We start from the raw sequence: 23,443 nt of genomic DNA on the forward strand, positions 1-23,443 counted from the left end.
TATATACTTTTATTTATTTATAAATCTCATCTTAACTTTTTTGTATGATGCACTAGCTACTTTGGCAGTACGATTGTTATATCTCGTACGGGAATATATTTTTACAGTAATCATGTATTTTAATGCTTGCATCCGATGATTATAACATTCGTTATTTTTATCTAACCAATCTGGATGAATTTGATTCGTTGCATGTACACATTCCGTCACTATTTTTTCAAGCATCTGTGTGGATGACCAATGGCTTTGCCATGTACAATTAAACGCCATTAATTGCGTTTTAGTAATATTTGTGTATAGAGTTGTTGGTCGTACTAATTTTGTTACTGTTGGAGCATCTTCATCTGTATTTGGATATTCACGAAATTCTATATATTTTTCATTTGCTGCAGGTTCATCCATTGGTGTTTTCATCATTGCGTTGCGGCAATCGTCACAGTTACTTTTAGCAATACTTCGCCGTGCCACAAATCCGGCAAAAAATGCAATGGCATTTTCATTGTAATTGCTATCAATCGGATTTATATTATCAATTTGTTCGATATTATATTCTTCGAGAAGAATTCTAACATCTTCGTCAAGCAATTCACTTTCATGTTCAATATATTCTACAGTCGCATTGCTCGTATTCATGACATTTTCTATTGTCTTAACAAGTCGACTTGGTCGATTAATAAGAGTTACACCTTCTGTACATTGAACATTGCCCTTGTCGCTAGTCTGAATATATCCTGTGGAAAGTATATGTCTGATAGATAATCGGATCATTCTTGCGGTTGGATTTGGATTAAAACCTCCGCGTTGTCTCAATTTAGAAAACAAATGTTCGACAGAATCCTGATTACACAATCCTGTCGCAAGTTCAAATCCTTCGTATTGATTTGCAAGTTTTTTATAAGTTGCAAGAATAGCTCGTATAGTTAATGGAAAACCTTTGAAACAAAGAATTTGAACTAGATTTTCCGCCGATTTTGACCATCTTGAGCACCATTCGATAGAATCTGTTAACAGATTTTCAATATCTGAATTTCTGAAGGATAATGGTCGTTTTCCGCCAAATGTAATATTAAGGCTGTAACTGTTACAAGCATCAATAATATTATTTAAGCGTGTTGCAAAGTCAGCTGTAGCTTCCCACGTACTCGTATTTAATTCTTTTGCATTACCAGCTGTTCTTATTGCAGCTGCAAATGTGTGACTAAATAATTGAAAAGCTCTTTTAACATTCATCGCTTCGAAATTATTTGGACGAATATGTGCTTCTGTTATATGGGATAATAAATTTGAGCCTCCTTTTGTGGCATTGTCAATATACCAAGTCATTTCAAAATCTGAATACGATGCGATTATTTTTCCATCACAATAAATGTTTTTGTGCGTTCTAAGAAAACTTGCCAATCTTTTTACCAGATGAGGAAAATCAAAAGATGCGTTATATTTTTTTCCATTATGTATAAAACATGGCATCTGTGCATCAATACCGAGTTCACTATACGCACTTTGATTACATGTGCCTTGATCACATGTTAAAAGTTGCACATCAGCACCCGTTGTACATTTAAACTGTCTAGGCAAAAGACAAATACGCATTTAGATCTTTCTGATTTTCTTCCTAGAGGACCAAGATCGACAAGACCTTCTATTTCATCTAATTTTTGCGAATATTCTTCATAAGGTTTTATGGCCATTTCGTCCCATTTTAAGGCACACACTCTTTCCTCTACTGGTAAATAAGAAATCTTTTCCTTTAATTTTTGAAAAATAAAATCACAAAATCCTGGCCGTACGTCATATTCTTCCAGCCATCTTCTAATAGTTCGTTGCCCTGGAAAATTGCAACCTGCTTTTCTTAAGCGGCAGAAAGCAGCAGGTGAATAATAATATAGTTGTCTTGACAGATTTTTCTCTTCTTCTGTATATGCTGCATTGCGTTTATGCAGTTGCATCATCGCCTTCGCAACAGGATTTAGATCTTGTTCGTCTACCAATTTGTTTAATATTATTTTCTTTTGTTTATCTTTTTTTGACGTTTTACGTTTTTGTGGAATATGACGTAAACGATATTTCAGATATCTTACTTGTCTTCGCAATCGTATATTTTCAGATTTTAGATATTTAACTTGTGCACATAACTTATGTATTATTTCATTTTTTGTATTTGTTTCTGTACTATTTTTAGTACTTCTTGTATTATTGCACGGAGGAAACAGAACTCTTTCATGTATTGATGGCTCAAGATGCGCCGATTCTATTATATTTGTATTGTTATTATTATTATTATTATTATTATTAGACGGAGGAGGCGTAAGAACTCTTTGATGCATAGATGGCTCAATGTGCATCCATTCCATTATATCTTCATTTTCTATGGAAGAATTAAAATCTAAATGTCGTGGCTGATAGCATCGCAATGAATTTGTTCGTTGTTCAAAAGTTTGTGATTCTGGATGCTCGTCTATTACATTTTCATTAACAACAGTAGACGTAGATGATGTAGTAGATGTTGATACAATATTCTTTATACTTTGTTCTTCTTGTAAATAAAGCACTTCTTCCATTTGCATACTTTTTCTTTTCTTATTTTCATTATTTTTATTAATATTATGAGAATCTAAAGAAATCAATACATTGTGTTCATTACTTACGTTATTTAGAGCCTCGAAAGGAATCGGTACTGCACTGCGTTTTAATCCTCTTGTCGTTTTATTTGTGAAGGAGTCTTCAAGAAAATGATCTTCACACAATCCCGCACGTCGAATAGAACTGGCAGACCATTTTTCTATTTTCGTATTTCCTGTAATAAAAACAAAAGAAAAGAAAATTTAAAAACTAATTTATTTACTCGATATGTTACACATGTAATTGTATTAAAAATTTGTAGAATTAAAATTTAATTTTTTACAATAAAAAAAGAAATAATTAATATTTTAATATTAAATTATTTTATATGTACATGTAATTTTATATGCACATGTATTATTTTATATGTATATGTAAAAAATATTATTTACTACGCGAAATTTATTCGGCATATATGTATATGAGTATAGATATGCATATATCTTCTTATATGTTTGTCTACATAAAATTAATGAAATATTTAGACAAAGAAATATTTTTAGATTTTTCTTTTTATACATTTTATACATTCATTATTATTAATTTTAAATATATATACATTTTACATACTATTTATATATCAATATAAGTATCAAAATAAGTATTAGAAAAAAAGTAATATAACCCAAGTATTGTAGTAAACAAATAAAGTATAAAAAATGTTTAAAACTCATTTAAAACTTATTTTCAAAGATATTTTAAAAATGTGAAAATATTTGGTTCCTCTTTTATTCATTAAAAGAACGTTTATTTTAACGTCAATGTAATATAAATATTTATTTAACGTTTATTAAATATTTATTTTTTGTTAATATTTTTTGTTAATATTTTATTAATAAAATATTAAATATTTAATAAACCTTAAATAAATATTTATATTACAGTAATGTTAAAATAAATGTTTTTTTTTTTAATTTTAAAAGAAGGGACTTAATCAATTTTTTCACATTTTTAAAATATCTGAAAATGAGTTTTAAACATTTTGTTTGCTATATTTGTTTGTTACTTAGGAATATTAGTAAAAATATAATAAGGATAAGATATAATAATGAAAATAAGCAAAAAATGGTAAGTATTATAAATAGTAATAATTATTTTCAACCATCCGTTAGTCATAATATTTTCCCTTTATTTTCTTTTGCTTAAAATAATTTTTCTTACACAAAACATAAAATACATAAAAAATAGTAAAAAGACATTGATAAATAGGATGGTATTAGAATGGATAAAAAAATCGAAATGCTATTTTTTATCCATTTTAATACCATCCTATTTATTAATGTCTTTTTACTATTTTTTATGTATTTTATGTTTTGTGTAAGAAAAATTATTTTAAGCAAAAGAAAATAAAGGGAAAATATTATGACTAACGGATAGTTGAAAATAATTATTACTATTTATAATACTTACCATTTTTTGCTTACTTTCATTATTATATCTTATCCTTATTATATTTTTACTAATATTCCTAAGTAACAAACAAATATAGCAAACAAAATGTTTAAAACTCATTTTCAGATATTTTAAAAATGTGAAAAAATTGATTAAGTCCCTTCTTTTAAAATTAAAAAAAAAAAACATATATTTTAACATTACTGTAATATAAATATTTATTTAAGGTTTATTAAATATTTAATATTTTATTAATAAAATATTAACAAAAAATATTAACAAAAAATAAATATTTAATAAACGTTAAATAAATATTTATATTACATTGACGTTAGAATAAACGTTCTTTTAATGAATAAAAGGGGAACCAAATATTTTCACATTTTTAAAATATCTTTGAAAATAAGTTTTAAATGAGTTTTAAACATTTTTTATACTTTATTTGTTTAGTAATATGGCTTAAAATAATATTTAATGGATATTGCGATTAATAACTTCTAACTAGGATGAACTGTGGGAAAAATTAACGGAAATATTAAATACAACTGGATGTGGCCGGGTAAATCAGCTAAAGAATGGACCAAGGTAAATTTTATTACATTTTATTAGTGTTTTATATAAAGTTACATATATGTGATAAAATAGCGAGTTATATGTATAGTATATATATATATATATAGTTTTATGTTTTAGGAGCAGTATAATAATTATTAATATTAATCCCTGTTCTTTGATATCCATGTCCTCGTCCTCTTCCTCTTCCCCTTCTTCTTCCTCTGCTTCCTCGTATCCCGCGTCCTTTTCCTCCTCGTCCTCCTCTCATGGCAGATTGTACAGCTGCATCAATAAGACCTTTTAAATCTTCTCTCTGAAACAAAAAAGTAAATATAATATAGTAAATAATAATAAAAAACGTAATAAATTGTAATAATTGTAATAATTATTTTAAAAAGATTAATTTTTTTACATTATATATATATATAACAAAAATAAATATAACAATTATATTAATTAATAATAAATTATATTAAAACCGGAAAGATAATAAAATGACTTAATAAAAAATGTTTTAAAAGGATTATTTTGCATTTTTTCTAATAATATTGTATGTAAAATACAATTCTGTATATATGATTAATTTTATATTTAATATAAATTGTATTTATATAAAATGTCTAACTTACACTTAATGCTATTAGCGTTGACGCCTCCGTTGACGCTGGTACCGGTGCCTTCTCTGGTGCCGGTATTTCCATTAATGTCGACGCCGGTGCCGATGTCAGTGCTGGTGCTGATACTGGTGCCAGTGCTAGCGCCGGTGTCAATGCCGATGCCGGTGCCAATGCCGATGTCGATGTCGATGCCTCCGCCGACATCATAGTTGATGACATCGTTGATGCCGATGTCACCGATGCCACTGTTGACACAGTTTCTGCCGACATCGTTGATATCGGCATCAACGATGTCATCATCGGTGTTACTTGTTTTGTCAACGGAGAGAATTCCAATATTCTCTCTCCAGTTTCCTGAAAAAAAATTGTAAAAAATATACTGTATATGTATATAAATACTTAAAACAGGGATGCCGGTTGTCGGAAAATGAAAAAAAAGATAAATAGAAAGTGAGAGAGAAGGAGATATGTTTCGATATCGAGACACTACTCGCTGAAAAAAGATTCCGAATATAGAAATTTCATCGAAGCTTGCTCGCTCGTTCGAAAGAGTTCTAATTTTAACGTTATTATCTTAACAGTATCTTAAATAAGGCCTTTGACGAGCAATTATTATATAAAATTAAATATATTTATTAAAACATTACTATTAGTAGAGTTTTACAAAAATTAGTGTTACAAAATGTTATTATCTTGTATCTCGATAAAAGATCACGAGTAATTCCTTGAGCAAGCAAATCTGAAGGCTATTAACCGAAAAGAATGAAACGTAATAGATTTCGTAAAATATTGTTTTATCTCATTCGCTCTTATTTTCATCTCATTGTCGCTTTCTTTTATAAATATTACTCAAAATTATAATATTAATTCTATAATTACTATTCTAACATTAGATTATACCACACGACGTGAAACTTTTATATCATAAAAATTAAAAAATATTTTTAGATATGTGTTGCGTACTTACCATCGCAATACAGGGTTTGTCCGGAAAGTAATGCGTCGCATTTTTTTAAAAAGGAATTTATTGATCGCATAGGTAAAACAACTTAAAATTGTTCGAAGTATGACCCTTCTGCGTCAATACATTTTTGCCAACGCGATTTCCATGCGTCATAAGATTTCTGGAACTCCTTGACTGGGATGCTGTTCAGGGAGGCCGTCGAAGTAGCTTGTACTTTGTCAACCGACTCGAGCTGTTGTCCTTTGAGCTCCCTTTTCAGCCGAGGAAATAAAAAAAAGTCCGCCGGGGCCAAGTCGGGACTGTAGGGCGGCTGCGGCACCGTTGCCACACCGATCCGGGTCAGGTAGGCCGTAATAACAAAGGCGGTGTGAGCCGTATGGGCACAAGTTTTGCGCAAATCTTCCGCATGGCCAAGTCTTCCGATACAATCTCGTGAACAATCGTTTTCGGCAAGTTCAATAATTCCGACATTAAGCGAACATTCATTCGACGGTCTGAATTCAATAATTGGCGCACACGAGTCACATTGTCGTCCGTTCGCGATGTTGACGGGCGTCCTGCGCGGGCCTCGTCGGCGACACAGATTAATAGACAGATCGCCAAAGGTCTGGATGAAGGAGAGACCAGTATTTCTCACTGATTTCAGCGCCATATCGTAGTAGTGGTCAATGCAGTAACTATTAATACGTTCCCAAGATAAGAGCGTCTCATGCTCATGAACTCGTCCGGCGGCATGTACGAGATTTATCTTTTCGTAGCGTTCGCGTATTTCGGAAAGGACAGAATTTTATGATGTTATAAATAAATAAATAAATAAATAAATAAATAAATAAATAAATAAATAAATAAATAAATAAAATATTAACCTGACCTATTATAATTATTTTTTAATAAATGTTTCATTATTATTATCATCTAAGTCTAAGTCGATTAATTAATTTTTAGTTTCTTAATAATTAATTTAATTTATTCTAATCATTTTAATATGTGAAAAATACTAATACGTATACGTTTTATAATGAATTAATATATTTCGAGAGTCGAATTATATATTTTTAATAATATAAAAGTGTTCAAAAATTATATTTGACTTTTAATTTTAATTATTTTAGCAAAGAGTTCTGAAATCTCTTACACACATAATAGGGATTTTGTTCATCCATATAATTCGCAATTAAGTATATATGTTAATTATTAATTTTAATAAAATACAAAATTAAAATTAAAGGTCAAATATAATTTTTGAACATAAATATATTTAATTCGTTATAAAACGTATACCCGTGATAGTATTTTTCTCGTACAAAAATAACTAGAATAAATTAAATTACTCATAAAAAAATAAAAAAATAATTAAATAATTTATATTTTATATGATAATAATAAAACATTTTATAAAAAAAACAGATTCAATAAATATAAGTATATATATAACATGTACTTATATTTATTGAATCTGTTTTTTAATAAAATGTTTTATAAGCTTAGAAAACTTGACTTCGACGTAACTAGCAAATTTTATTTAATTATTTCACGACGGTTTGACGTAATAAAATGTTTTATTATTATTATATAAAATATAAGTTTAAATTCTTTAATTAATTTTTAATCTTTTATGATTAATTTAATTTACTCTAATTATTTTTGTACGAGAAAAATACTATCATGGGTATACGTTTTATAATTAATTTAATATATTTGTGTTTAAAAATTATATTTGACCTTTAATTTTAATTTTTATTTTATTAAAATTAATAATTAACATATATACTAAATTGCGAATTATATGGATGAAAAAAATCCCCATTATGTGTGTAAGAGATTTCGGAACTCTTTGCTAAAAAATAATTAAAATTAAAAGTCAAATATAATTTTTAAACACTTTAATATTATTAAGAATATATAATTCGGTTCCCGAAATATATTAATTCATTATAAAACGTATACGTGATATTATTTTTCTCACATAAAAATGACTAGAATAAATTAAATTAATTATTAAAAAACTAAAAAGTAATTAAACGACTTAGACTTAGATGATAATAATAATGAAACATTTTATTAAAAAAAGATTCAATAACTAGTAGGTCAAGTTATAATTTTTTATTTATTTATTTATAACATTATGAGCTATTAAGCTCATCATCTCGTTCGCTCTCTGTCTTGCTTTCATTCGGCAAGTCACAAACGATATATGATATTCGTATGTTCCTACTTCAACTCTCGAGAATCTGAAACAAACGAAACTCGTGTCCAATATACAGGGTGTCCGGTAACTAACAGACCAATGATTACAAATGGATTCTTTGGTCAATTTGGGAACGATTTTTCCTCAGCGAAAATGTCAAAAAAGGTCATCATTTTTTACAACTTTCCAATCTTTGTCATTATATATCTTTATAACTAAGCCTTAAATTAAAATTTTATTATAGTAAACTCTACCTGAAATTAACTGAAGAATGTAATTATGTTAGACTTTTAACCCCAAAACGTTTAGTTTTCAAAAAACCTATTTTTTTCAATCGCTTATAACTCGAAAATTATTGACTTCTCTACATTTTTGCTAAGGAAAAATCGTCTCCAAATTGGCCAGAGAATCCGCCCTTAATCATTGGTCCGTTAGTTACCGGACACCCTGTATATATTATATAAAAGTGTATAGCACGTCAGAAGCTTGTGAGCTTACAGCGATAAGTAAAAACAATTGCGTATCTATTTCATTGCGTTTATCTGTTTAAACGCGCGCTTTAATTTTTCCAACGTTTTAGCCTGTTTATATTTTAAAGGTCCTCTCTTCTAAAAATCTTGTTTTAAAGATCCTCTCCGCGAGCAAAATTCGAAAACATAAATTATTTAATATTTTTACTTTATTATTTGTAAATCCTCGGTAATTTCAAAATTTTTCTATTTGAAAATTATTAATTTTCTATTGACAATTAATTTTATCACAGACTTTACTCTTACTCCCATTGCACTTTCGTTTGCGGTTTTCAGTATACGATTTTTTATCGTAGTTACTGAAAATTATTATTGTGAATTATACTTGTGCAGTGATTTGAAGAATTTACAATTTCGTTGAAATTGTTGATTCTTCAAAAAAATTACGAGATTCGCGGAAATTGCGTGCTTTCTTGGCATTTTCCGTTCGCGGCAGGCGGTTTATTTTTGATTGTTGCAAGTGTTTTTTTTTTTTTTTTTATTAAAATAGATAATAATAATGTGAAATAAATCACGATATTTGACATAGATGTGCATATATATAGAAATTGTAATAATAATAATATTATATCATAAAATTGTAAATTGTTTCAATTTTTTATAGACTGCGATAAAAGATTTTACATTTGGATAAGAAACTGCGGTAAGTAAAAATATAAAATTCTTGAAAACGTACCAAAAATATTTGATAACGTAAAAAGGTCAACTTTGAAAAATAAGGAACTTAAAAATTGCACTAATAAATGGGCTAGTAATAAATTTACTAGTAATAAATTTCTATAAGGGTTGAAATAAAGTATAAGAGATAAATAGGCTATATGTGAGCCGTGCGCGGATGTAAGGTGTGTTATATCGAAATTTAATTAATAGAATTGAGAATTAATCCCAATTTTAAGTCTTACAAATGTCCAAGCTAATTTTTTGTACCTCGTGTACATTTTTGAAAGTTATATCGAAAAATTAAATTTCAATATGCGTCTTACATCTCACATTTCTCATACGGCTCACATATAGCCTATTTATCTCTTATACTTTATTTCAACCCTTATAGAAATTTATTACTAGTAACGCCAATTTATCAATTTTATTTCGAGTAATTAATCACTTTTATTTCGAATACTTAAATTACTGTATATTATAGTATTTTAAATACTCGAAATAAGTGATTAATTGGCATAGTGATAAATTTCTACAAGAGAATAAGGAGCCTTTAAATTCTTAATGTAAAAAATTTCAAGTAATTTTCTTTAATAAAATTTAATTAAAAATTTTTGAACACTGTGTTATATCACATTTAAAATCGTGATTATTTCAATAAAAAAACATTTTATGTGTAAAAAATATATTTTTTATATTTAATAAATTTTATATATATATATATATATATGCATATGTAAAATATTCTCTTTCTCTCTCTCTCTCTCTCTCTCTCTCTCTCTCTCTCACACACACACACACACACAACGGGGGCCAAATCTCTCAAATTGGTCTCATGATCAATTAGCCTGGATTCGCACCAGGGGCAAAGTCTGTTGGTAATGTCAAACGAATTTAGCCTGGACTTGCACCAGGGGCAAAGTCTTTTGGTCGAGTCTACGAAATTTAGCACGGACTCGAACCAGGGGCAAAGTCTTTTGGTTCAAGTCTACGAAATTTAGCACGGACTCGAACCAGGGGCAAAGTGTGTCGGTAAGGGGCAAAGTCTATCGCATGAAGATGGCGGTCTCTTCTTTAGGCAGGCCTTTGGCGATCTGTCTATTAATCTGTGTCGGCGACCTCCTTCCGACCTTCTCTAAACATCTTGTGCCATCTGTTTGACTGCGATTTGGAAAGGCAATCGTCCCCGAAAACTTTCTTGAGCATTTCAAAAGTTTCCAGCGGCGTCTTGTCCAGCTTCACGCAAAACTTTATCGCATAGCGTTGCTCTATCGTTCTCTCCATCACAAGTTCGACGCGACCACTAAGCAGAGGTTCACAGAATAAGCCGTCCTAACCCTCCAAGCGCATGGAAACAATTGAGCGACCTACCGTTGGAAAGCTAAGGGTACCCCCCTTCCTCCCCAACCGGTCCCATCGCTCTGCGATGTATAGTCGCGTCACAAAAAAATGCGACGCATTACTTTCCGGACAAACCCTGTATGACCCAACAGACAAATTTTGTCAGACCGACCAGGCTCACTGACTGAGGACTGACACGGACCACGGACGGCACGGACTCACGTCAACTGAACAACTGAAGCACATGTACTTACGCATGCTAGCATGTCCGCACTGTTGCCGATAAATTTGTCAGTCACGCACGCGCAGTACTGATTAAATTCAAGCGCGATAGATCGCGAGCAATAAAAAGACAGCCTTAACACAATATTGTTTCACTTTTTTTGTTCTTAATTTTATTTAAAAATCTTTTGATAGAAATATTAAAAAATAAAAAAATTAATTTGATAAAATAATATTGTAAAATAATAATTGTAAAAATAATAACATTAATTGTATAAAATAATATTAATAAATTAAATTAATACTTTTCATAAACATTATAAACAAGAGCATAAAAATTCAATTTATATATTTGAAATTAATTCGAAAATTTTGTCCAAAACTTATCTCAAATTTTGTAGGCAAATTACAAAAAGAATATTCTGTAACATATGTATAACTAGCTTTTCGGACCGCGCTTCGCGCGGTCCTCAAAGCCAGCCTGTCTATTCGGACCGCGCTTTGCGCGGTCCCCATATAGTCTATATTAAATCCGTTTTAACACAAAAAATTAATTCTTTTTTTGTATTACCGCGAACTACTTCCACATTTGTTGTTCGACTTTCACGAAATTTATACCAAAATAAATGTTTAAATTTTTTTGTGGATGACTACTATGTTATCTATTTCTTTCTCCCAGATATTTTATTTTCTTTTTTTAAGACACGCTTTCTCTCTCTCTCACTCTAAAACACACGCGCTCCCTCTCTCTCTCTTTAAGACACATGCTCTCTCTCTCCTTATCTCTCTCCCTCCCTCTTTCTTTAAGACACACGCTCTCTTTCTCTCTCTCTCTCTCTCTCTCTCTCTCTCTCTCTCTCTGTGTATGTGTGTGGGGTTTTTTAAGTTTACGCTTTCACCTACGCATCCACCCACACAATCGCATATTTATGAACGGATTTTTTAAAAAATTAGTACCAAAATGTTGCAAATTTTTGGCGACGATGTGGTTTTTTCAAGTGTTACACCTCCACCCACACGCATGCACATTTATGGACCAATTTTCACGAAATTGGTACCAAAATGTTGCAAATTTTTCTGAGAAAGCTGCTGTGTGGTTTTTTTAAGTTTTATCCCACCCACGCATGCATCCACGCATTCACACATTTATTCACATACTTTTTTGAAATTTGTAGTTAAATTTTGTTGGAGATGGCTACTATGATTTTAACAAATTTTTATCATCCTATTCATCCACCCACGCACCCATGCACCCATTTGCATACGCATTTATTGACTTGGTCACACCAAGAAGTAATTTTTAAAAAATTTGTGTACGTATTTGTGATTATGTGTGCAATTCGTGTAAATAAACCTTTAATTTGTATGCAATTTTCACGAAATTAGTACCAAAATGTTGCAAATTTTTGCAATCACAAACATGTACACAAATTTATTTAAAATTACTTATTGGTGTGACCAAGTCAATAAATGCGTATGCACATGGGTGCATGGGTGCGTGGGTGGATGAATAGGATGATAAAAATTTGTTAAAATTATAGTAGCCATCCTCAACAAAATTTGAGTACAAATTTCGAAAAAGTCTGTGAATAAATGTGTGAATGCGTGGGTGGGATAAAACTTTAAAAAACCACACAGCAGCTTTCTCAAAAAAATTTGCAACATTTTTGTACCAATTTCGTAAAAATATTGGTCCATAAATGCGCACGCGCGTGGATGAATGCGTGGGTGGAGGTGTAACAATTGAAAAAACCACATCGTCGCCATCTTCAAAAAATTTGCAACATTTTGGTACCAATTTTAAAAAAATCGGTTTATAAATATACGATTGCGTGGGTGGGTGCGTGGGTGGAGGCGTAAACTTAAAAAAATAAAACATCAGCTTTGTCAGAAAAATTTGCAACATTTTGGTACTAATTTCGTGAAAATTGGTCATAAATGCGCATGCGCGTGGGTGGGTGCGTGGGTGGAGGTGTAACACTTGAAAAAACCGCATTGTCGCTATCTCCAAAAAATTTGCAACATTTTTGTACCAATTTCGTAAAAATATTGGTCCATAAATGCGCACGCGCGTGGATGATTGCGTGGGTGGAGGCGTAAACTTAAAAAAATAAAACACCAGTTTCCTCAGAAAAATTTGCAACATTTTGGTACTAATTTCGTGAAAATTGGTCCATAAATGCGCATGCGTGTGGGTGGATGCGTGGGTGGATGCGTGGGTGGAGGTGTTACACTTAAAAAAAACCGCATCGTCGCTATCTCCAAAAATTTTGCAACATTTTGATACCATGTGTTCAGAAATATTGCAAAAAAAAATTTTTTTCGCAAAAACATACCCTCCTCTGAAGAAAAAAAATAAAAATAAAAAAATTAAAAAAAAAAACCCACAGCAGCCACCCCCGAAAAATTTGCAACATTTTGGTACCAATTTCGAGACAATCGGTCCACAAATGCGGAAGTACAATAGTTCGGGCACAGACAGACAGACAGACAGACGGACGGTGCTTATATATATAGATTAAATTAATCCCTCTCTCTCTTTCTCTCTCTCTCTCTCTCTCTCTCTCTCTCTCCCTCTCCCTCCTCAATATTATATATAATAATATAATATTATAAATAAATATTATGTAATATAATCATTTTTTGCAGTAAAACAGAAAGCTCGATGGGCAAGAGCCGGAAGAGGTACCAATTTAAAAAAAATCGGTTCATAAATATACGATTGCGTGGGTGGGTGCGTGGGTGGAGGGGTAAACTTAAAAAAATAAACCAGTAGTTTTCTCAAAAAAATTTGCAACATTTTGGTACTAATTTCGTGAAAATTGGTCCATAAATGCGCATGCGCGTGGGTGGATGCGTGGGTGGGTGCGTGGGTGGGGGTGTAACACTTAAAAAAACCGCATCGTCGTTATCTCCAAAAAAATTTGCAACATTTTGATACCATGTGTTCAGAAATATTGCAAAAAAGATTAAACATACCCTCCTCTGTAGAAAAAAAAAAAAATTAAAAAATTGAAAAAAAACCCCACAGCAGCCACCCCCAAAAAATTTGCAACATTTTGGTACCAGTTTCACGAATATCGGTCCACAAATGCGGAAGTAGTTCGCGTACATACATACAGACAGACGGTGCTTATATATATAGATTAATGTAGATACTGTGTTAATAGATTTAGTAATCGATTCTGTATAATGTTTATGTTTGATGTTAAATAACTATATTATGTACAATAATATTTGTTTTATATTAAACATCAAAAATAAAAGTCGTATACGCACACGCAATTAGTGTGAATAAATTGCAGAAATTCGTGAATAAATACAAAATATCATCTCAAAAACAAAATGAATCTTACTCAAACATATTTAATATAAATTATATAAAATAATACCATATTTATTTATCAATTAATACAAAATATATTGTAGAATATTTCATATAAAACCTTTAAATAATTAGATATCACGAGTTGCAGATAATAGTACAATAAATAAATGCACATAATTATATCACGAAATAATTAAATGTTTAATTATTGAGATCTATTTCAATTTAAGTTACTTTCATTTATTTTAGTTTATTTTTATTTATTATCGTTGTCTTAGTCTAAATTTAGTAAAAAAGCAGTGCAAAAGAGCTTTAAAGTAGGCAATATAAAGAGCAGTATCAATTATTTATTTATTCAGTTTAAAGGAAAGAAAAGGAATTTATCACGAAATAATAAAAAAATTAAATATTTATTCTAGAGTTAAATATTAAAATATATAAAAAAAGAATATAACATTTTTTGTAGAATATAAAAATAAACTTTATGTTCTATAATTTTCTGATACTTATGATTGTATTATTAAAACAAACTAAATATAAGTAAAACAAAATTGAATAGAAATAAAAAATGCAAGTACAAAATATAGCAGAATATGTAATTAAAGATGATATAAAAAATTTACCGCTGTTGCTTATCCATAAATGATATCTGTTATCAGTCTGCAATGGGAATCTATATAAACGTTTTCCTAGAGATCTTGAACTCGTACAGTTTTTATACATGCACTTATCGTAAAAAGTATCTAAACGGCACTGATTAGACATTTTTCTTTATTTTTTATAACTATTGTTATTTTTTATAATATTATTGAAACGTGAACAATTTTGCACTTATCAGAACAACGCACTTCGCACACAAACACAAAAAATCCTTTACAGATAATTTTGCGTGTAAAATCCTTTACGGACAATCGCGAAGCACGACTAACACAAAACAGCGCGTATACTTCTCTCACGAGATTATCAAGATAGCGAGTGATACGTCGACTCGCAATTGCTTGCAATATGATCTCTTCCCTCCTCTACCCTACCACACATTCAGATGTTCTTTCCGAAAATTCTTACAGATTCTTATGGATATCTCAATATCGAAGTGTGTGTATGCGTATGCGCATGTGTATATCTGTACACGAGCATTTGCCATGCAATTTTCATAATTTACTTTTTCGAGAAACTTTCTTTCTATGGTACTTTAATTCGCAAAATTCGGGACACCTTATATATATATATATATATATATATATATATATATATATACATTTTTGTACACGTGGTATATGTATTAAATAAAAAATATTAATATACATATATTATATTATATAACAATTTTTGTATAATTTAAAGTATAAAGTATATTTAATTATTCATTTAATTTCATTTAAATATATATTATTATAGAAATTTTTTTTATGATAAATTATTTTCCATAAGTTTTATATTTTTTATTATTTTTATTTTATAATATTATGTTAATTTTTTGTTATTTTTATACAAATATATTTATTTTATTTTCAATATTTATTTTCTTATTTTTTATATTTTTTGTGCAATCAATTTAATTTTCAGGGATGTTATTTTTGTAAATGAATATAAAATTATTGAAAATATTTTATAAATACAATTGATTTATTATTTCTTATTTTTTATTCATTTACAATTCTGATTTATTAAAAAAAAAAAAAAAGAAAACATATGGTCTTGAACTCTGATCTTCGTCGTATTCTGGTCTATCAATTGTGGATGTAGCACGGACATGAACTAAATTTGGCTATTTTACCGACATCGAAAGTGGATGTGGCCATGTAGTTCCAGACGCTCGTAAAATGGATGTATGTGACGCTAGTGAGCAGCCTAGAAAAAGCGTTTGACGAAAAACGGCGGCGTGGCCTCTCTCATTCTTCTCTCTGGCGTGGCCTCTCTCATTCTTCTCTCTGCCTTTGTACATACTTTTTGTAGACCTCCATCTATTTAGCAGACAAATTTAATATTTCCCTATTATCAGTTATACCAATCACTTGGAAATCGTTTGGGCACATTTAGGAATAGATTTCGTAGTGTAGGAAATAATAGTTTATTTATCATTAATTAAAATAGATTGAGCGTATAGTTAGCAGACAATAATTCGAAAAAACATCTTTTTTTTCTTAATTAACGTAAAATTATTTGAAACATGTCTGTAATAGTTTTAACGTTTGGGAAATAATTATTTCACTTGGAAATCAAGTTTAAAGTACGCTTAGGCATCGATTGGATAACTTTTATATTTTTTATTATTTATTTTTATTTTTTATTTCTTATTACTGCTATCGTTTGGGAAATATTAGGGCTTTAGGAATATGTTTGCATAATTTAGAAACTCATAGTTTATTTATAATTAGAGAAAATTAATTAAGAGCAAATAGTTAGCAGACATAACTTTTAAAAAATCTTTTTTTTTTTACTTTAATTAATATGAAATTATTTGGGAAATGCGTCTATATAATGTTTTCAACATCTGGGAAATAATAGTTTAATTTTGATTGTGTCACAAAAACAAAAAAAAATTTTATAAGGATAAAGCAGGGAGCACACACTTTTGCATAGGCGCATAAACATAAACATAAGAATCTTGATTGGTCTATGAACGTATGCCTAAAAAATTCAACCAATCGAATTTCTTATGCATATGCTTATGCGCTTATCCAAGAGTGTGTGCTCCCCGCTTAAAAGATTCACACAAATTAGTTTTATGTAAGATGGTTTCATAGATTATAAAATCAATTAAAATATACTTCTCGTACAAGAACCAACATTACAATATATTGATTAAATATTAATATTGACGAAAAAGAGCAAGTACAATATAATCAGCTTTAAAAGGTTTAAAAAAATATATATATATATAACTATACATATATATAAATATATAAGATATATAAAAATTATTTATTATATAACTTTTCGTTAAATTCGTTTTTAATTGAATAATATAATTAAAAAATAAAAATATCGATAAAATAAAAAGCAACAAGATTATACATATATGTAAATGTCGCATGAATAACAAATAATGAGAGCTATCCGGTAATGGTATTTTTGATTTTATTTTCATTTAAATTAATAAAACGCACGTTTTGATATACAAAATGCACAATCATTTGCATATTTATAAACTTTCGCCTAAAATCTTTTTTTGTTAATTTATGGTAATGGTATTTTTGATTTTATTTTCATTTACATTAATAAAATGCACGTTTTGATATACAAAATGTACAATCATTCGCATATTTATAAACTTTCGCCCAAAATCTTTTCTTGTTAATTTGTAGCTTATCTTGATAAAAATGATCTATTATATATTTATTTATTAGATAAAATATTTATTATATTTAATATTAAAATACGAATAATAAGGCCTTAAAAGCCATACGCGGATGTTTCTTGCGTACATCTCCAACGAAAATTAATTTTTCGTTGGAAAATAAACGAAATGTGCACAAGTCACATATATTATTCTTGGTGTACTACCAAAATTTTTAGATATGAAATATCTCATACTTGAGATTTAATTTCATAAACCTCTATACCTCCCTAAAGACTTAAAGAAATAAACGCGAGATTTATTATATTTATTATAAATTAGATATTATATTGATTTATAAGATAAAAATATCGATAAATAAATATATAATAAATTGTAATTTTTATCAAGATAATTAAAGCCACAAATTAACAAAAAAATATTTTGGACGAAAGTTTATAAATATGCAAATGATTGTGCATTTTGTGTATCAAAACGTGTGCGTTATATTAATGTAAATAAAAATAAAATCGAAAATACCATTACCATAAATAGCTCTCATTATTTGTTAGGGTGCCGTCACATGAGGCGTAACTTGCGTTAAGCGTAACCTGCGTATTCTAGTGTAATCTAGTGATTTAATAAAAGATACGCCGTGGTTACGCTATTCTGAAGGACGGCATTCACATAGGACGTATTGCGCGGAACGTGTAACTAATACAACCAATCGTAAATTAGAGTTTCCGTTGTATGCTTTAACAGAAATGCTAAATAGGACTTGTGATTGGTTTTCGTAACCTACGCGTCCCGAATAATACGCTTCATGGGGAACCGATGCTTTGGGTTCCGTAAAACGCGCATATTTAAAATTGCTGGCAAAGTGACAAGATAAACGAATACCCGCATTTGTGCTGAAAAGATTCAAACATGCAATGTAGAAAATAATGCATTATGATGTTCATATTGCTCAAAATTCTCAAAAATTCATGCATGTAAAACAAGAAATCAATATATGTTAAATATTAGAGAAAGAGAAAACAGATTTCAAATGCAAAAAGTACGAAGACCTATTAATATACAATTTAAACTTGAAATTTTGTATTATATGTGAGCAGTAGACTGTTTTTAATCGAACGCTATTAAAGCTTATATAATAAATTAGATTTTTGTTAACTTACTCTTATTTGATTATTCTTGTTCGTCTTAATAATGTATAGGTATGGATGGATTAAAATTAACTTCTTCTTTGTCTTTAGTCTTTGGCAGAAGAACGCACAAATGGAGTTGTGTTTTTTTTTACAAATACGCAGCAGCGTTTCTTCCGCCAGAAATTGAATTCGACGTAACGATAATAGCGTACAAAGCATATAATAACTAGACAGAAGCTGATACTGAAATGAGACGCAAGTTAGGCATACGCAAGTTACGCCTCATGTGACGACACCCTAACCCAGAGTATAATCGGTTCATACAGATTGCCCTAAATAAATAGAGAACTAAAGCGGGGAGCACATACTCTTGCATAAGCGCATAAGCATATGTATAAGAAATTCGATTGGTTGTATTTTTTATGCATACGTTTATAGACCAATCAAGATTCTCATGTTTACGCTTATGCGCCTATGCAAAAGTGTGTTACCTACATGATTCTTTCTTCCCATACCTAGAGTAATAGAGGAGGAAAGAAAGTCATCCGGAAGTGACATTTGGAACATAGCCCAGAGTGAAGTCGGAAGTTGGGAGTGAGATAGTTAATTTAACACTTAGGGTGCATCCCGATGAGGGTGCCGTCACATACGGCGTAAGAAGCGTACGCGCGTACTGCTGCGTACTTTGTGTATTCTAGTAATATGCCAGAACTTACGCCATTTAAAAAATGCTCTTTCACATGGAGCGTATTTCGTTAAATTTCGCGTAAAGCGTAATAAATCTAACTAATAAATGTAGGACAGACGAAAAGACAATTAGGTACAAGAGTAAATGAACATAAAAATAATATTAGATTAGATTCAGCAAGGCACTCGGTGGTTTCTGATCATATTGTAAAATTTACACACAATTTCAATTGGAACGACACAAAAATCCTAGATTATGAAAAGAATTATTATAAAAGGTTGATATCAGAAATGATATATATTAAAGAAGAAAACAACAGTATCAACCTAAAAAAGGACACCGAGCGTCTTGACGGTTCTTATTATGATATTCTAAAAAAATTGTCTACGTCATCTTAAAAATTGGGTATATATACAGCGCGCCGACATTGTAAGATACAGATATCGATTTGTTTTTTAAAAAAGTACACATTGTGATTATGTTAAGTAAAAAGAAATAATTTTTTAAAAAAAGTGTTATGTTCGTTGACAAAAAAGTAAGTTAATACTATTTATTAAAAATCTAAATGTAATATTTGAGCGGATATATTAATTTGTTCACAGTGTCGTTACATAATATAACAGCATCTGACGCTCTAACTCATGCCAACAAACATGAATTTTGTACTGCGTTCGTCATATAATCTTATAATTGTTGTATTTATTTATGATGTCGAAATGACTAAATTAATTTTTTAACATATTATTAGGATATTGAGAAAGACTGTCGTACAGTCGAAACGTTTATCTTAACTTTTGTATAGTATGACGTAAATTAATAAATAAATTTTTCAATTAATTAGCATATAAGCTCGTTAAGTTGGCCTTTTATTATATCACATATTCTAACTAATAAAGATTAGAGTTTCTGTTGTAGAACACAGCAGAAATACTAAAATCGATTTTCTATTAGTTATTATTATTTAGGCGTATTACTAAATACGCGCCATGTGAATTAGGTACCTGGTATTTATCGTAAAATGTGCGTAATCATAGCTTAGGTTAAGTATGTAATGATGAAGTAAATGGATAAGGTGCAGCGTGTATAAATAAAAAGTATGTAAATAATAAATAAATAAGAAAATATATAAATAAAGAAATAAAAGTATTATTTTAACAGGTTTCATTCATATAGTTCAGCAATCAAATACTCAAAAGTGCTAATATATAATGAATTAGTTAATACTATTAATTTTCAGAAATTCTCAGAACAATTTTTAGCATCCTTTTTTTGAACATTTTTGAAAGATGCATCAATTCATAAAGTTTTTAAAATTTTCTCAGAAAATTTTGAAGATTTTCTATATAAATTAACACATCGTTCAAAAAAAGAAATTTAAAAAATTGTTATGAGACATTCTGAAAATAATTTTTACCAGAGATAACGCCAAAATTATTTCGTTATATTGTGCAAACGGTGAATTATATCTAAATTGAACAGATAATTTTTATTTCTAAAATTTGTTCTTACCCGAATTTGGTTATTCATTTTTTCAGCACACATCGCAAAATTATGAAATTATACGCAAATCGCATAAATACAATTGTTGTAACTATGCGACTTTTCGGCAGCTTACGCAAAAAATTGAATTCAGCGTATCGGTATTACGTTAAATCACTAGATGAATTTGCGTATGATAACTGAAACGAGGTAATTGGTTGATCGAGTTTGGCGTAAGTTACGCGTACGCTGGCGTACATATTTTACGCCGCATGTGACGGCACCCTTATTCATGCGACATTTACATATATATAATCTTTTTACTTTTTATTTTATCGATATTTTTATCTTTTAATTATATTATTCAATTAAAAACGAATTTAACGAAAAGAAGTTATATAATAAATAAATAGTATATTTAATAAATAATTTTTATATATCTTATATATTTATATATATGTATAATTATATACATATATGTATATATACATATGTATATGTATATACAGGGTATCCGGTAAGAGTTGCCTCAACCATCGTGTGCAGGTAGAGTAAGTTAAACCGAATAGGAAAGTCCTCTACCGTTTTGCGATTTTCGCAATAATTATTGAGTTAGTAAATAAAAAAGATCGGCCAATCCACGCGAATAGAAGCGCGCGACGAGAAAAGACGTCTTACTGTAACATATATATATATATTAAAAACTTTTTAAAGCTGATTTGGTTGTACTTGCTCTTTTTCGTCAATACTAACATTTAATTAATATATCGTAATATTGGTTTTTGTACGAGAAGTATATTTTAATTGATTTCATAACTTCTATGAAACCATCTTATATAAAACTAATTTGTGTGAATCTTTTATCCTTATAAAATATTTCTTGGCTGCTTTCGCGCTAAAATCAAAATTAAACTATTATTTCTCAGATGTTGAAAACATTATATAGACGCATTTTCCAAATAATTTCATATCAATTAAAGTAAAAAAAGTCAAGGTTAAAAAATATATTAAAACGACCCAACTGGCTAAGGATGTTGCACTTTATTAATTCGCTACGTTTCGATCCATATATCGGGTCTTCTTCAGACTACAATAAACAATAAGATAATACGAATTAAACGAAATAATGACAAATTCAAAACAATTTTAACATTAAAAATATAATATATATATATATATATATATACGGATATAAATTAACTTATATAACATAATATGAAAATTAAGTTATATAAATAATCAAAATTGATCAAAATAATAAATATGCGAAAACAATATAATAAATTAAATATGTTAGAACTAAATATTACTATTTTCCAAATGATCTTAAAATCCAGTCATATACATGTTGAATTACATTACACACAAATTTTAATTAAAAATGTAACGTCATAATCAATTAAAAATTAAAAATTATAATGATAATACCTATTATTTGATGTTAAACATAATATATAAGATTATGCCAATCAGTGAAAAGATCGCTTGAATATTAATTCGGTCTTCATTTTACACTGTGTACAACCCCGGTTTAACTTAAACTGATAAACAATCAAACGGTAAAAATGTTCTTAGGAGTTAAAATAATATAAGTCAAAATAAATACAGAAACATATTCAAGGATCTTATAGAACGTTGATAATAGTGTCATAAATAACATTCAAATTGTCAGTATCTTTTTGTAAATTTATAGAGTCTTTATGTTTTTTAATATAAATCATTTCTATAATTCTCTCTTTTTAACATTACACTCACTATGTAATATCGAAACCGATGTCCAACAAAAATCATGATTAAGACTAACCCTATGTTTACTGACAACTGATAGCGTCTTCCATTGGAAAAAACTCGCTAGCACTGGCAACACTGAGTGCTTGAAGCGTATTTCATTGGTAGTTTTAGTTTGCACGTTCTGAGTGGAGCACATTTCATTGAGAGTGCAAAATGCTCTCAGTGCGCACTGAGTGCAATAAAAGTGGCCCCGAGGTTAGAGGCCGGGGCCACTTCAGTGTCACACTATTTGAATTACTCCATCTAGTCTTTACTGTTGTGACAAAAAATGAACTTATTGTTAGCAAACGAGTTTTTAGAATCTTCGTCTTCATCAAGTGAAGATGAAATAGTATTACTAATTACAAATTCGAAAAATATAAAACCAAAGATTATAAATTATTTGGATACTATTCATCTAAAGACTGATGAGCAGGTTATAATATTTGATTTTTTAAGGTTTTTTGATAAAAATGTATAATGTGATAATATTGTGTATGTGTACACACACACACACACACAATCCACATATATTATTACATTATACATATATATATACATACAACTTTTTATAATTTTATTTTTTAGTTTCGACGTGATTTTCGATTACAAAGAAATACTTGTTCTATATTAATTGAAAATTTCCAAAATAGTGAAATATATGA

At 29.2% G+C, this 23,443-nt stretch overlaps 1 protein-coding gene across 3 annotated transcripts; it reads right to left on the minus strand.

Moving 5' to 3' along the window:
- Positions 1–1,175: 1,175 nt before the first annotated feature.
- LOC114941339 (uncharacterized) lies at positions 1,176–15,389 on the minus strand. 3 transcript variants are annotated; one of them, XM_085481623.1, is made up of 3 exons: positions 15,037–15,380; positions 5,196–5,537; positions 4,598–4,879 (listed from the first exon to the last, which is right to left on the minus strand). In XM_085481623.1, coding segments are annotated over exons 1-3 (486 nt in total). In that variant the 5' UTR covers positions 15,179–15,380; the 3' UTR covers positions 4,598–4,877. The 3 variants fall into 3 exon arrangements, with proteins under 3 accessions (XP_085337748.1, XP_085337749.1, XP_029172134.2); XM_029316301.2 differs by lacking the exon at positions 15,037–15,380 and adding an exon at positions 6,151–6,754; XM_085481622.1 differs by lacking the exons at positions 4,598–4,879; positions 5,196–5,537 and adding an exon at positions 1,176–2,794 and having other exon boundaries at positions 15,037–15,389.
- Positions 15,390–23,443: the final 8,054 nt, after the last annotated feature.

This window comes from Nylanderia fulva, unplaced genomic scaffold (genome assembly GCF_048542155.1).
Source record: "Nylanderia fulva isolate GAGA-0341 unplaced genomic scaffold, ASM4854215v1 Scaffold186, whole genome shotgun sequence".
NCBI classification, from domain to species: domain Eukaryota; kingdom Metazoa; phylum Arthropoda; class Insecta; order Hymenoptera; family Formicidae; genus Nylanderia; species Nylanderia fulva.

Excerpts from the sequence above, each read along its gene's own strand:
- LOC114941339 (XM_085481622.1), bottom strand. The coding sequence starts at position 15,178 with ATGTCTAATCAGTGCCGTTTAGATACTTTTTACGATAAGTGCATGTAT. Across the intron at positions 2,795-15,036 it reads TTTATGGATAAGCAACAGCG|GAAATACGAAAATAGAAAAA; the intron begins GTAAATTTTTTA and ends TTTTTATTACAG.